This window comes from Hemicordylus capensis, chromosome 2, assembly GCF_027244095.1.
Source record: "Hemicordylus capensis ecotype Gifberg chromosome 2, rHemCap1.1.pri, whole genome shotgun sequence".
NCBI lineage: Eukaryota > Metazoa > Chordata > Lepidosauria > Squamata > Cordylidae > Hemicordylus > Hemicordylus capensis.
In genome coordinates this window covers 236,748,025-236,762,578 of record NC_069658.1, presented here as the reverse complement: position 1 = coordinate 236,762,578, position 14,554 = coordinate 236,748,025, and the positions used below count along the sequence as shown (strand labels likewise).

The 14,554-nt window shown below is 45.3% G+C and overlaps 1 protein-coding gene across 3 annotated transcripts in view; it reads right to left on the bottom strand.

The window, feature by feature from the left end:
- LOC128342448 (alpha-2-macroglobulin-like) overlaps positions 1–14,554 on the bottom strand; it is a 100,343-nt gene that overhangs the window by 69,839 nt on the left and 15,950 nt on the right. For 2 of the 3 annotated variants that reach the window (XM_053289736.1, XM_053289737.1), the window contains exons 4-7: positions 14,268–14,320; positions 12,944–12,964; positions 4,785–4,953; positions 662–746 (exon numbers count right to left, since the gene is read on the bottom strand). In XM_053289736.1, the coding sequence (XP_053145711.1) occupies positions 662–746; positions 4,785–4,953; positions 12,944–12,964; positions 14,268–14,320 (328 nt within the window). Of the gene's footprint in view, positions 1–661; positions 747–4,784; positions 4,954–5,150; positions 5,220–12,943; positions 12,965–14,267; positions 14,321–14,554 lie in introns of those variants that run through there. The other variant, XM_053289738.1, reaches the window with a different exon arrangement.

Genomic DNA, 14,554 nt, shown 5'->3' with positions numbered 1-14,554 from the left:
TGAAAAATGTCCCGATAAGGCTTGCATTGCCTCAGAATCAACAATCAAGCCAATACGATGCACAGCCCTAATATTAAAGCACATAGGAACGCAGGAAGCTGCCATATACTGAGTCAGACCATTGGTCCATCTAGATCAGTACTGTCTACCCAGACTGGCAGCAGCTTCTCCAAGGCTGTAGGCAAGAGTCTCTCAGTTCTGTCTTGGAGATGCCAGGGCGGGAACTTGGAACCTCCTGGGTGCAAGCATCCACATGTTCTTCCCAGCGTGGCCCCATCCCCTAAGGGTTGCTCTAACAGTGCTCACATGTAGTCTCCCATTCAAATGCCGAACAGGGACCTCATGCGATTTTTGTAGTGCCACCTGCTGGCCAGCTTTTGCATTCTAAGAAGAACCCATTCCCTTTTCATTGCTATTTTTGTGGTGACCAGGGGAAAGGGCAAGCTCTTCTCAGAATGCAAAAGCTGACCAGCACATGGCATGGGAACATCATGTAAGGCTCAGCATGTGTACAGAGAAGAAGATCATACTAGAAAGTAATACAGAAGCTTTCTGCAGTGTGGGTATAGGTTGTAAAATCCCATGCGGAACTTATGTGAAAGATTTTAACATCGTGCCATTTATTGCAAGCTGGAAAGATCCTTCTACTAGTCTTACTTACGTTCCACAGACTGTCACTTCCAGTTCTTTGTCTATAACTGTTATGGTTTTGGGTACCTTTACCATGACCTCAAATTTGGGCAATACTAGAGGAAGGAAAGAAATTCCAGCATTAAGTCAAATAAAGGGAAAGAACCACACAGTTATCTCTAAACTATTTAAAAAATTGAACTACACACACACACACACACACACACACACGTACAATTGTGCTAAAATAGCTAAATTAAATTAAATTAACAGAGCAAAGAGACACTTTTTAAAGTACTGATTTTCTTTATTTAGCAGGGGGAGAGCAACTGGCCTTATCCAACCCAGCACAACATCCCTCCAGTGGCTATTGCTGGTATCTACCTTATGTTTCTTTTTAGATTGTGAGCCCCTTGGGAACAGAGAATCTTCTAATTTATGTATTATTTATTTTTCCATGTAAACTGCTTTGAGAACCTTAGTTGAAGAGCGGTATATAAATATTCATAGTAATTCATAGTAGAAGTGCCAAATCCTTGCTGAAATGAAATGACCCATATCTAAGAGTCAAGTGACACGAACGGCAGAATCAGAACTGATCCTGAATCATAAACTGGCTAGGATCTTATTCCCTACTATTACAATGGTCTAGGAATAGTGAGGCATTTGTTTTTTAATGTAGACAAGCATTTGAATAATTGATCCCAAACTTGCAGCTGGAAGTGGTACAGGCTATCAAAAGTGGAAGGATATTATTTATTTTATTTTATTTAACACTCTTCTATACTGCCAAAAACTCACGTCTCTGGGCAGTTTACAATAAGCAAACAAAAAGTCAAAACATTAGTTAAAACAAATGACAACAACAACAAAAACCTTAAAACAAAATAAATGACATAGTAAAAGTGAAAATTACAATAATTTTCCATTTTAAAACGATGATAAAACTGTTAATATGATTCTACTGCTCATGAAGTTAAGCACTATTACAGCTGTATCAGTTGAGAATCAAACAGATGGAAAACAGAACCACATAGGGATCACCTTTGCTACCTCCCTTTCAAATATACCCTAATGGCAAAGTTCCTTGTGTGTAGAAAACAAGCACCTCAGGGTTTACCTTAGGGTCTACTTTAGCTCTCTCCCTAAGATGCTAGTTTTCTACATGCAGAGGAAGCATTCAGGTGTTCACTATTCCTATGTACCTCCCACATTTCTTCCACAAACACAGCTGTTATCCCTTCTCTGAGCATTTCTCATCATTACATCTTTGGAATGTCCTGGATTTTTCTTTGGATTTTCCAGCATCCTCCCTTCTGGAAAGGGGTGCAACTTACATCAAATTGATAGAAGGCACTTTTCGCACCATCAACACCTGTTTATTCAGGAATGAGCAATGGCCCAGGTGCACGGCCAAGCTCTGGGGGAGAGAAATAAAATTATGCACTTGTGGTTTTTTGAGTGCTCCTGAAGAATCACAGCCCGGCCTTAATCTTAATGGGACACCATTGACTTAAAACGAAACAGAGCCATTGGGTCCACACTGGCAATTCCCCAGTCAAATTCTTGGCTGATTTGAACATTCCACAGAGTCACTTTGTAGATTCCTTCTAGGACTGTAATGATTCACAATGCAGGTGGGGACAGCATCTTCCTCTGCAGGCAGAGAGCTAGCACATCAGGAAGAGAACTTAGAACTTAAAATAAACCCTGATGTGCTAAGTTTCCAAACACAAAGAGTCTCTGCATTAGGGAGTGTCTGAAAATGTGATCTTCTACCTCCAGTCTGAGGTGGAACAGTTCTCAAATACTGCCACTTTATTGTGCTGAACATGTGTCTCAACTCTAGGATTCCAAAACAATTTTCTTCGCTCCTCTATAGCTCCAATAATTTCTTTTCTTGCCACATTCTTCAGCTCAAGACTGCTACTTTTTTTTTTTTAAACAAAGGATACCTGGAACCCCAAAGAGGACACCTCTCCCACCATTTGTCTAGTGTTGTTCCAGGCAGCCCCATGGAACCTATACACTGCTATTCACAGAAGGGATACTTGAAAGTGGAAGCCTCTGCTGGGAAAACATCTCTTCAGCCAAACATTTTAGTTAGTTGGTGTGTTTTTAAGGGTATTTTAAATTGATCTTTTATATGTTTTAACTATTAAAAATTCTTGGTTTGTTTTATGCTGTAAACCACCTAGAAACTTCGGTAGTGGGCAGTATACAAATTTGTTAAATAAAGAAATACTAAATAAATAAAACTTCAATGCATCAGTGGACATTTTTAATTTATTTAAGTTACTGACATCCCACCTTCTGATCTAGCAAAATTTTTGAAGTGGCTTACACACAAAAAAGACATGGGCTCTTTCAAACAATGCTTTATTTCAACATCAGCACAAATTCTGATGGGAGATGTAATGAGACATCCACATGATGTTCCAGGATGTCATGTAAGTTCTTAGCTCCATCCACTGACAATCCATGAAAAAGCTATGTCTTTTTCAAGTTAGAATTAAAGAAGCATTGGGGCTCTTTCAGATGCTGCTATATTCCAACACAATCTTAAACTAACATGAAATATAAAAGGGGAAACTGCACTAGGAAGAAGGAAATCTCATCAGATTCTTAGCATCATCTGCTGGCAATCTTTGGCAATCAGTGAAACAACCATCTTTTTCTTACTCGTTTAATTTGAAAATGGGACTGTTTCATAGTTGTTCCACTGATTGAAACAGATAGCCCGTATATGGTACTAAGAATATAATATAATCTCCTTCCTAATGCAGAGTCTTTATTTTATTTTTCTTCATAATTTGAGTGGATATTGGACAATATCAGCAACTGGACAAGTCCTTGAAAATACATTGCCTTTTCTCTGAGCAGCTCACAACACAGCATTAAAACATTAATTTAGTTATCCCCTGCTAACTGGGCAAAGTGGCACCTTTTACCGTGGTGATTCTCTTTATTTAGCAGGGGGAGAGTAACTAGCCCTATCCACCCCCAGCACAGTACTTCCAGTGACTGTTGCTGGTGTCTGTCATATGTTTCTTTTTAGATTGTGAGCCCTTTGGGGCCAGGGAACCATCTTATTTATTTATTATTTCTCTTTGTAAACCGCCCTGAGCCATTTTTGGAAGGGCGGTATAGAAATCGAATTATTATTATTATTATTATTATTATTATTAATGACTCAGTGTCTGGATAAAACAAACCAGTCAATGACACCTATCTGACTGTGTAAACAAGAAATAACATTAAATAAAAAGACATATTAAATCATAACAGACCAAAAGCGGGGGGGGGAGAGAAAATACAAACCCATTTTAAAACTCTTTTAAAATCAGTTTTAAAATCAAATTTTAAAAAACACAATTTAAAAGGCCTAAGTGAACAAAAATGGTCTTTACGTGGCATCTAAGAGAACAAAGTGATGATGAAGTCAGACGAACCTCACTGGAGAGGCTGTTCCATAAATGGTATGCAACCACCAAAAAGGCCCTCTCCCCAGTAGCCACCTGCCTCACCGCATTTGGAAGAACCACTCAAAGCAAGGCCACTGAAGAAGATCTTAAGGTCAGAGTCAGGACAAATGGGGCAAGGCACTCTCTCAGGTAACCCAGTCCCAAGCCATTGAGAGCCAGCGTGGTGTAGTGGCTAGAGTGCTGGACTAGGACCAGAGAGACCCAAGTTCAAACCGCCCTGAGCCATTTTGGAAGGGTGGTATATAAATCAAATAAATAAATAAATAAAATCCCCATTCAGCCACGATACTAGCTGGGTGTCTCTGGGCCAATCACTTCTCTCTCAGCCTAACCTACTTCACAGGGTTGTTGTGAGGAGAAACTTAAGTATGTAGTATACCACTCTGGGTTCCTTGGAGGGAGAGCAGGATATAAAATGAAATATAAATAAATAAATAAAATTTAGGGCTTTAAAGGTTAAAACCAACACTTTGAATTGGGCCCGGAAAAGGACTGTCAGCAGATGGCACTAAGAACTTATATGAACATCTTTTTATATCTCCCATCAAAATTTGCACTGAAATTGGAATAAATCATTGGAAGATCCCATGACAGCATGAACTAGCATCATCATTCCTCCTCAGTGTTGTTGCTTTCCAAATGTTTGGCCCAAGAAGGACCTATCCTTACCATATTCATCCACTTCAAAGGACTTTTCAATCGTCTTCCCAGGGGCTTTCTCTAGCACCACCTTGTAGGGGCCCAGTGGGGGCTCAGTGGACAGAGGAAAGAAGAGCTCCTTGAGGCCCCCCTGAAGCTCCACATTTTGCCACTGGAACAAGCGGTTCCTCCTGGGGTCCTAGAAGGGACAAGACAACATGGTCATAAGACATTCCTCTTAAAAGCAAGGATTAAATATAGCAGCTGCTCCCAAACAGTACAATAAACAATCATCAGTGCTCAATAAGCGAAGGCCCCGATCCAGTTGAAGTCCGTTGTGACTAACTTCAGTACTATTGCTTTTCAAAGGGACGGAGGCTGCAGTCCTAAACTTACCAAGGAGTAAGCCCCTCCAAACACAGTAGGACTTGCTTCCAAATAAACAGGCATAGGATTGCATGGCATGGCATGACTAGCTGGATCAGGGCCTCCAATATATGTCCTCCTCGCTCTCTTCTGCCTAAGAGCAACAAAACCCCAGCAGCTGCATTTCCAGACTCAAGTTATTTGGTCGTTTCCAGCTATTTATCTGTGTGTCATGAACTAGCTGAATGCTAACACAGAATTGAGCCGCGAGCCGCTCTTCCGCGGCGCGGCCGGCTTGTCCCAGCCCCCTCTGCAAGGAGCATGTGGGGCTGGGAGCTGGCCCTGATTGGCCCCGTCCACTTCCGGGGGCGGGGCCGGAAGTCAGTTGTCTGCTGGCGCACCTGCGCCAGCTCAGTCCTCCTCGAGCAAGCAGACCCACCCTCCCATCCCTCGCATATAGACTGGGCTCTCACTGGTCGCCAATTGGGGCCGGGCAGGAATTTTTTGGGCACGCACCTGTTTGGCTATTGGTGCGTTCCTTTCTTCGCCTGCCTCAGGCTATATCAGGGGTTTCAATTAGTAGCTAGCTAGCTGGTTGCTGGGTCATCTCCACGGGGCGGGCAGGTACAGTGCGGTAAAAAATGCTAACTAAATGGGTGTGGCACCTGAGGTGACGTAAATCTATGAGGGCAGGCTGATCCCTTGAGGCTTGACAGATCAGGGATGTGGCCCATGCCTCGCTACAGGTGACAGCCTCACCGTATGGCTGTGCAGCGTAGGGGGGATGACGTGCTGTTAGTTAAATGCCTGACTTTAGGTTGGCTAAGAAGGGCACCTCCGCTATTTGGTGGAGGACTTGCCTGGAGCCAGGGTGCTATCGCCACGGTCTTTAGGAGATGGCGGCCACAGTGTGGCCGGCCCGTTAGCCACCGCACTGCATGGGGGGCTAGCCAATCCCAGCCCGTATGGTTGTAACCAAATCAAAATAAATATTGACCGTTTCACCGTCACATGTCTCTGCGTCTCCTTGGGGTCTTGGGACAATCTACTGTGTCCTCACTTAAAGGATCAAGGAGAGATATGTTGTTGGCAAGATAAATGGGATAGGTAGTAGAATTAACTGTCTCCCTCCTTAAGTGAAGGCAACGTTGAATGGGGATGTTTCAAAATATATATATTATTTGGTTCTCACCAGAAAGTGATTACAAGTCACCTGGGCCATTCCTAGATGGCAGATTTATTTTGAAGTATCCCAGGAGTGGTGGGTGTGAGTTCGCACATTGGGGGGGGATTTACCTCAAAGTCCCTGCAAGGTATTGGGGAGCACTCCTCACATGATTTGGGGGTTTCCCTGCACATTGGAGCTTAGTTGAATTATCCCCATGATAAAAAGTTTCACTTTCTATGGCAGCTTTTTGGGATACTTCGAAGTACTCTGACATTTCTCCTGAGATAAATGAAGGGACCATAGTGATAGAGCGGCAATGTGTGTGTGTGTATTTTGCTGGGTGATCTGGCGGAAGACCAAGCAAGTTCACCATCTTTGCCAAGCTGGTGATCTTGCACAAGTTGATCCAGTGTGTGTGTGTGGGGGGGGGAGTTTAAAAAATAAAAGAAAAAGTAAAAAGTATCCATCCACTCACCTCCGTGCTTCTCCACAGGGGCGGAGCTACCATTGGGCGAATGGGTTCAAAGAACCCGGGCTGCCACCCCTCAGGGGCCGCACCTCGCAGTCCCGACACACACCTCGTGTCTGACATCAGACGCAGGGGATGCTGGTTTAGATCTCGAGCGGGGCGCCATGCGGCCCCGTTTGAGAGTTAAGTGGCTGGCAGTAAAGCAGGCAGCAAGCATTTGGGCCGCGTTGTGACATCACACCTGGCTATCTTTCTTTGAGGCCTGGTTAGTGAGCTTGGAGAGTGACATTTCCTGTAAACCCCTGCTAACTGGGCAAAGAGGCACCTTTTTAACGTGTTGATTCTCTTTGTTTAATAGTCGGAGAGTAATTGGCCCTATCCACCACCAGCACAATACCTCCAGTGACTGCTGCATAAGTATCTATCTTATGTTTCTTCTTAGATTGTGAGCCCTTTGGGGACAGGGATCCATCTTATTTATATATTATTTATCTATGTAAACCGCTTTGGAAACTTTTGCTGAAAAGCGGTATATAAGTATTTTTTGTTGTTGTAATAATTTGATCAAAAATAACTGTGATTTTGAAAAATCCAGAAGTTACAAGTGATACATAGTATCATTGTGCACGAACACAACAAAAATCACGCTGGAAAAATATTTGTGTGTGTTCCTAACAGGAAAAAAGTAGCAGAAAACGTGAGTATCTGCTGGAGGAAGAGAAAGGTTGTTCAGTGAGAAATCTGTGTTGTTTGTGTGTCAGGGCCATGTCACTGTTAGTGCAAATACATTATAAAATGTTTATTATCCCCAATATTGTTATGTTATGCATATTTTTATTTTGATCATTTTATTTTATTTGCATCATTTTACCTAAGAACTGCTAGGCCTCAGTGCTTTTACAATCCCTCAACCCTGTATCTCATAAGGGGGAGGGGCTACTGAGTTCCTTGTCAGGATGGAAGAAGTACCTGTTGATATTCAGACAGCCAGAACTTCAACGGGTGAAGTTCCAATCTCCAAAAGCTGAGGAAACTCCACCTACTGAACTTCTGTCTGTCATTGTGAGGCTGGATCAATCCAGCCTTACAATCACGGGGGTACCTATCATCACACTTAGGGCACTTCCCTATTCAGACAAGCCCTGCTACAAGCATGGAGAAACAGCGATCAGTAGGGTAGGACTTCCAACCTGTTTGTGCACATTCACAGTGGCTCATTTTCATCTTGTCTGAATGGGGATCCAGCTAACATTCAAACCCCTTTTCTTCCTGTCTGTTTTGCAACCCACTGTATCATTTCCAAAACCTGTTTGCTCAGGATCATTAAAGGCAACTGTCTGATGTTGACATACTATGCCAGAGTCAATAAAAATGGCATGTGAATGACATTGCAGTCATTGGCGGTGGGGAAATGAGACCCACATAAAGGTCCAATGAGGACTGATGTAACAGTTATGTAATATTGAGGCTGGGAGGCAGAAGATCTAATGCCAAGGTCTTGCTGTAGCATTTTGAAACCTGTCTGAAAGTGTCTAAGGCTAAGCCCATTGACCCAGGGGGACCAGGAGGGTTGCATGGGGCAGAGAACCAAGAGCTGGAGAAAGACCAGAGTGGGAAGCAGGGTGCTTTCCAGATTGCCTGGGAGGAAGTTGTGTAAAATCCAAAGGCTAGCCCTAACGTTTTGAAGCTAGGTAGAGTTAGTTGCATTGGATCTTACACCACTTCCTCTCATGCTGAGGCTTGGGGGGCGGGGGGGAAGCAACCCCCACCCCGGATCTGCACACAGGGTACTTCCCTGAGGGAGAAGAGGATCTTATGGGGGTTTGGGGAAGAGGTTAAAAAAAATTAAAAATCACCCACTTGGCCATTTTATTTGTGCGTTGTACAACACAGCATGCCCTACCATCCAACCCACTCTGGTGTCCCTAGGAGTTACCCATAGGAAACAATGGGGTGTTGCAAGTTTCCCCATTCCCTATGGCCGGAACAAGCTGCACTCACAGAGTGCACACACAAGTTTTGCATTGCAATTTACAATGCATTTTGCAATCCTGCCTTGAAAAACACTTCAGAAGCATACAGTAAAAGGAAATCTGTCCCTCCCAACACAGAACACACATTCCAAACACAGTCCAAAAATGCCCAAAAAAGAATCACTGACCCAGAATATACTGCCAGACACAGTGCCTGCACTGCATTAACATCACTGGCACAAGTTGCCCTCTCTCACACAGTTATGACTCCTTACTTCCAAGAGCTGCCACAGCAGCAACCTTAGTAGCAAGCACAGCCATAAGCTTAACTAGAGCAACTTCAGACACATTTTGACTGAGTACACCTTGCAATGCAGATTGCAGAGCAGACCAGAGCAGTGAGTGAAGCACAAGTTAGTCTCAAGGCCAGACATGGAGCTCATCAAAGCAGTCACCAAGAAATCTCTCTCTCTCTCTCTCTCTCTCTCTCTCTCTCTCTCTCTCTCTCTCTCTCTCTCTCACACACACACACACACACACACACACACACACACACACACACACAGCTGCCACTTCCCATTTCTCACCACAACACTATCTCACAAACAAAACAAACCACGACTCAAGGAAGGCAGTCACCCAAGTTCTGGCTTTGTCCATCTGAGATCCAGCAAAACCAGATAGTTATAGCAGCAATAGCACAGCATATTATACTCAGTGCTGAGAAAACCACAAAATCAAACCTTCTTTCTTTCCATCCTACCTGCCACAGAGAGACAGGAGGACAGAGCAGTCATGGCCTGGGCAGCTAAACTCTGAGCTCAGCTGTCTGAAGACTCTGAAAAGGATGGAAGGAGCAGGAAGAAATGTGAGAAGTTCTATAAGATATTCCCCCCGGAAGATGGGGCCGCTCTGGGAAGAGCATTTGCATGCAGAAGGTTCCAGGTTCCGTCCCCAGCATCTCCAGATAGAGGGCGGAGGGAGAGACTCCTGCCTGTAAACTGACTGTACTGTAGACCAGGGTTTCTTAACCTTGGGCCCCCAGATATTGATGGACTACAACTCCCATCACCCCAAGCCATGTCCATTGTGGCTGGGGATGATGGGAGTTGTAGTCCATCAACATCTGGCAGCCCAAGGTTAAGAAACCCTCCTGTAGACAATACTGGACCAAAGATCGACCAATGGTCTGTCAAGAAACAATGCTTCTAGATTCTTAGCATGAGAAGAACTCTTCTTTCTTCTCTTCTTCTTCAGAGTATATCCCCTAACATTGCTGGCTGCCTGCCTGCCTGTGTCTGGATAACACCATGGCCTCAGAGTGATGCTGGGCCCTGGCTGACAGCCTGACACATGAGTCAGGGCACCAGTCCATCTCACCACGGGCCTTGGCGGGGCGTGCGTGCATGTCCCTGTGTGTCAGCAGCACTAATGGGCAGCCTGTGGCACATCTAGTTTTGGGATTGGCCAGAGTGGGGCGAACTGCCAATGGTGTTGCAGTGGGTCATCAGCACCAATCAGCAAGGGGAAAACAGGTCTCCAAAATGGCTTTTGAAACGTTGAAATGCTTTGAATCGACACAAGGTTGTTTTGTTCCGAGCTCGAAACAGGCCATTTATCTAAAGGGCGTTTTGTGTCAAGCTCGAGACACTCGAAACCGGAAACGTTTTGCACATCCCTAGTTTTGAGCAGAATACAGAGCAGAAGACTTAGACTAGGCCGTAGGCAGGGGCAGCCCTCCAATGAGGCAAAGTGAGGGTGTCACCTCAAGCAGCAGATTGGAGAAGGTGGCAGCAGGAGTGCCCTGCCACTGCCACCGCCACCACTGCTAGCTTGCCAGGCCTCGTCCTACCACGCCGGTGTTACAGCTGCGCAAAGTCAGGAGTGCACCTAGGTAAATTTGGTGCCCAGACCACCCCTGCCACAAGGCCACCCTCACTGTGAACCCCCCCACCTACTTTTGGGGGCCTCCTGCAGCCACCCTGCCACCGCCTCGCCACGCCAAACCTCCATTTTTTATTCAGAATTTCAGCCGCGAAATTCACCCTTGACCGCAGCCGAGGGGTGGAGGCCAGGGGGTGAGCCGAGCAGGCCTCCCCTCCCGCCCTGCGGTGCCCATAGCAACCGCTGCTCCTGGGATCGAAAAACACTTTAGCAGTCGGGGAGAGGAAAAAACACTTTTGAGTGGAGAAGAAAAACATTTGGGGAAGGTAAAAAGGTAACATTTTGGAGGGGGGGTTCAATACAACGTTGCGGGGGGAGGACTCATCCCTTCGTGACTTCTTATAGCAGCACTGAGATTTTCTGGCTCTCACTGTTTGCGAACTGTTTAAGGACACAAAGGTTTTGCAGATTGCAGCAAAGCAAAGAAGACCTTTGTCCCAAGAGCTCATCAGATAAACGGCTTTTTTAAAAAATTAAAAGTGACACAAGCAGAGTTAACAGAAAATGTTGGTCTTTGAGTGTTGCCGTTTCTCCCCTGTCACTACTGACCCTTCTAGAATGGCAGCATGGTTTGGAAAAGGTCAGATGATCTGGTGGTGTCCACATGAGAGGGAAAACCAAAAGGGTATTCCTGCCCCCATTCACACAGGTAGGGGGGCACATCCCACTGGGGAATTCATTTCAGTGGGGTTTATGCAGGAAAACTCCCCAGGGACTCGATTGCACCACCATGTGGGGGCCAAATTTCCCATCTTGTTGCTACACTTAGTGGTGCTTTGCCTCCTTGAGGGGCCTCTGGGAAAGATGTGCAGAAACAGAGTATTGGTTATTGAAGCTGCTGTCTCAGGAGAGGACCTTTCATGTGGCGAGGTGAGGTGATTGCCTCAGGCAGCAAGTTCTTAGGGTGGGCGGCAATATGGTATCTATTGCCACCATCACAGTAGCTCTTCGGGACCAACTGGAGCCTGGCAAGCTTTGCAAAGAGCAGGAGGAGAGAAGAGGAGAGTGCTATCAACCTTCTCTCCAATCCCCCTGCACCACTCAAGAGTCAGTTTTGAAAGAGGGTCAGCCCCCCACCAGAGTCCTGGGGCAAGGAAGCATTTGGCACCTTGCCTCAGGCACCACAATACCACCCCTGCTTCCAAAGGTGCACCTAGGTAATTTTGGAGCCTGGCCCTAAAGGCCTATGGAGTCCCTGCCCTACCCCCACTACAAGTTAAGCATCATCCCCCTACACACACAACACAACACACTATGACACAGGCAGTATCTTTAACACGTGGGTTCTTGAGGGCACAAACAGCAACTGAACTCTCAAGAATGTAAGAGTATAAAACAGGTATATTTATGCAAATAAGTATTGGCAGAAACACTCGGCCTCCTGGCGTAGCATGGGCTGGCCGCGTAATGCGGCGACCACACCACCCAGGACAAACTAAAGAGGATTTGGGTGCCCCCAAGGGGTGTGGAGGCTCTAGACCTGGGCCCAGAAGCGCCTCTGCCTGCTCCTTCTCAAATCCCGCCCCTGTTGGAGATGGACTTCCAGTGCATCGACCTTTTGCACAAACTATCCTAATGACCACTAAGGGCACTGGGAGTAGGGATAGTGAGTGAGGCTGTTCTGCCTGCCTCTACTCTATGACATGATTCTTCAGGTATTTCCTGTTGAGAGTCAGAATCCCTGCCTTTCCTCTTAGAGAGCAGATGGTAACCTCTCTCTCTCTCTCTCTCTCTCTCTCTCTCTCCCTACTCATTATGAAGTTCTATAGATTAGGATCAGGTCTTTCCTATCCAAAGGTGTACTTCACCAATAAATACTTAATATGTATTCTACAAGACTCTCCATGAGTCTTCTCCAAAGAGCTACAACTAAACTCTGCAAAATACTCTGTAACAGGAGTGGATGCCTTCCTTAGTGCTCTGCTGATTACTGCTGGGGATAAAATTTATAACCACCAACAGCCTCAACCCCAAAAACCCCTAAGGAGATGTGGATGTCACTTTGGCTTGTTGCACCCTTCTGAAGCAGCTGTGGAAGGTAAACTTTGCAGTGCCTTCAGTACCAGTAAAAGCACCTTTGTGTATATCCTGTGTGTGTGTGTGTGTGTGTGTATGTATGTAAGTATTTATGTCCTGCTCTTTCTCCAAGGATCCCAGAGCAGTGTAGATGGTTATAGTTATCCTCACAACATCCCTGTATATGCCACATCCACATGGTTATAAGTTGTCATTGTGAGAGCAGGGTGCAAAGGGGAAACGATCCACTTACCTGGATGTAAACCAAAGGAAGCTGTGGAGACAAAACGGGGAAAAATCACAAAATGCTCAGCTACTGGAAAACCAATTTTGTTCTCCACAACTCCCCACTCCCATTAGCATGGGAGTCACTTTCATGGGCTATGACCCTGCACGATTGGGGCACGTGTGTGTGTATCCTAACGGGTAAGGCATGAGTCATTCCCACCCCACGCCACTGGCACCACACTGATGAAGAAAAGTAGAACATTGCCCTTGGTCAACTCTTACAAAAAGGGTAAAATCTACCCTCTACCCCATCAGGAGATGACTCAGTTCTCACTGATGTTATGGAAGAAGGCAACACATCTGTGTGTATAGATATCATCACAAAATACAAAGTCCTCTGTCCACACACATGGTGCCGTCGAGTCGGTGTCAACTCCTGGCAACCACAAAGCCATGCGGTTCTCTTGGTAGAATACAGGAGGGGTTTACCATTGCCTTCTTCTGCGCAGTATGAGATGATGGCTTTCAGCACCTTCCTATATTGCCGCTGCCCGATATAGGAGTTTCCCATATTCTGGGAAACACACCTGTGGGGATTCGAACCAACAGCCTCCTGCTCTCTAAGCAGGCTGATTCCCCACTGTGTCATTAGGTAGTCCACACACATACTACCTGTCATAATGGTAAACAATGTGCCGGGGTGGGGGGCGGGTTATGTGTGTGTTTTATGCTATTGTTAACCGCCCAGAGACGAAAGTTTGGAGCGGTGTACAAATTTGATTATTATTAATAATAATAATAATAATAATAATAATAATAAATGTGAATTATATCCGGGGTTCCCATCCATGGTTCCCAAAAGTGGTTGGACTACAACTCCCATCATCCCTAGCCACAACAGTCTTCATCCAGTGTGACTGGGGATGATGGGAGTTGTAGTTCAAGAACATCTGGGGACCTGGGGTTGGGAACCCCTGAATTATGGAACTGCACGAGTGCCTATATAATTAAGGTGGCTAGGTTTTTCAAGTCTAGTAGCATTATAAACCTGAACTGTCCTTTAATAATTAAATCAAGGTGATTAGTTCTATCAATATGAAACTGAGCATGGAGAATATATCATGGGTGGTATAATCCATCAAAAGTCTGATGGAATACATATCTGATTAGCAGACTGGATCTTCTAGGATGGAACCTCCACAGAAGCATTATGGCTTGCAGAAGGCAATGGGTAAGGGAAGGGGTGTGTTCATGAAAGCTGAGCCTGGGAATGTTTTTGTGAGGAGTGTGGGTGTGCATGTGTGATCGTGAGACTGCACAGATTATAATGTTATAATGATAAAACTTACCATCTCATTCAAGGGTTGGAAGTCTTTATTCAGAGACACAATTCGAAACAGAACTGGAAAAGGGGAAGGGGAAGCATTTTAGTGTGACTTTGAAGCTCAGAGCACCAGGCTTGGAGAGCTGGTCTGGTGGTAGCAAGCATGACTTGTCCCCTTAGCTAAGCAGGGTCCACCCTGGTTGCATCTGAATGGGAGACTTGATGTGTGAGCACTGCAAGATATTCCCTTCAGGGGATGGAGCTGCCGTTCTGGGAAGAGTAGAAGGTTCCAAGTTCTCTCCCTGGCAGCAT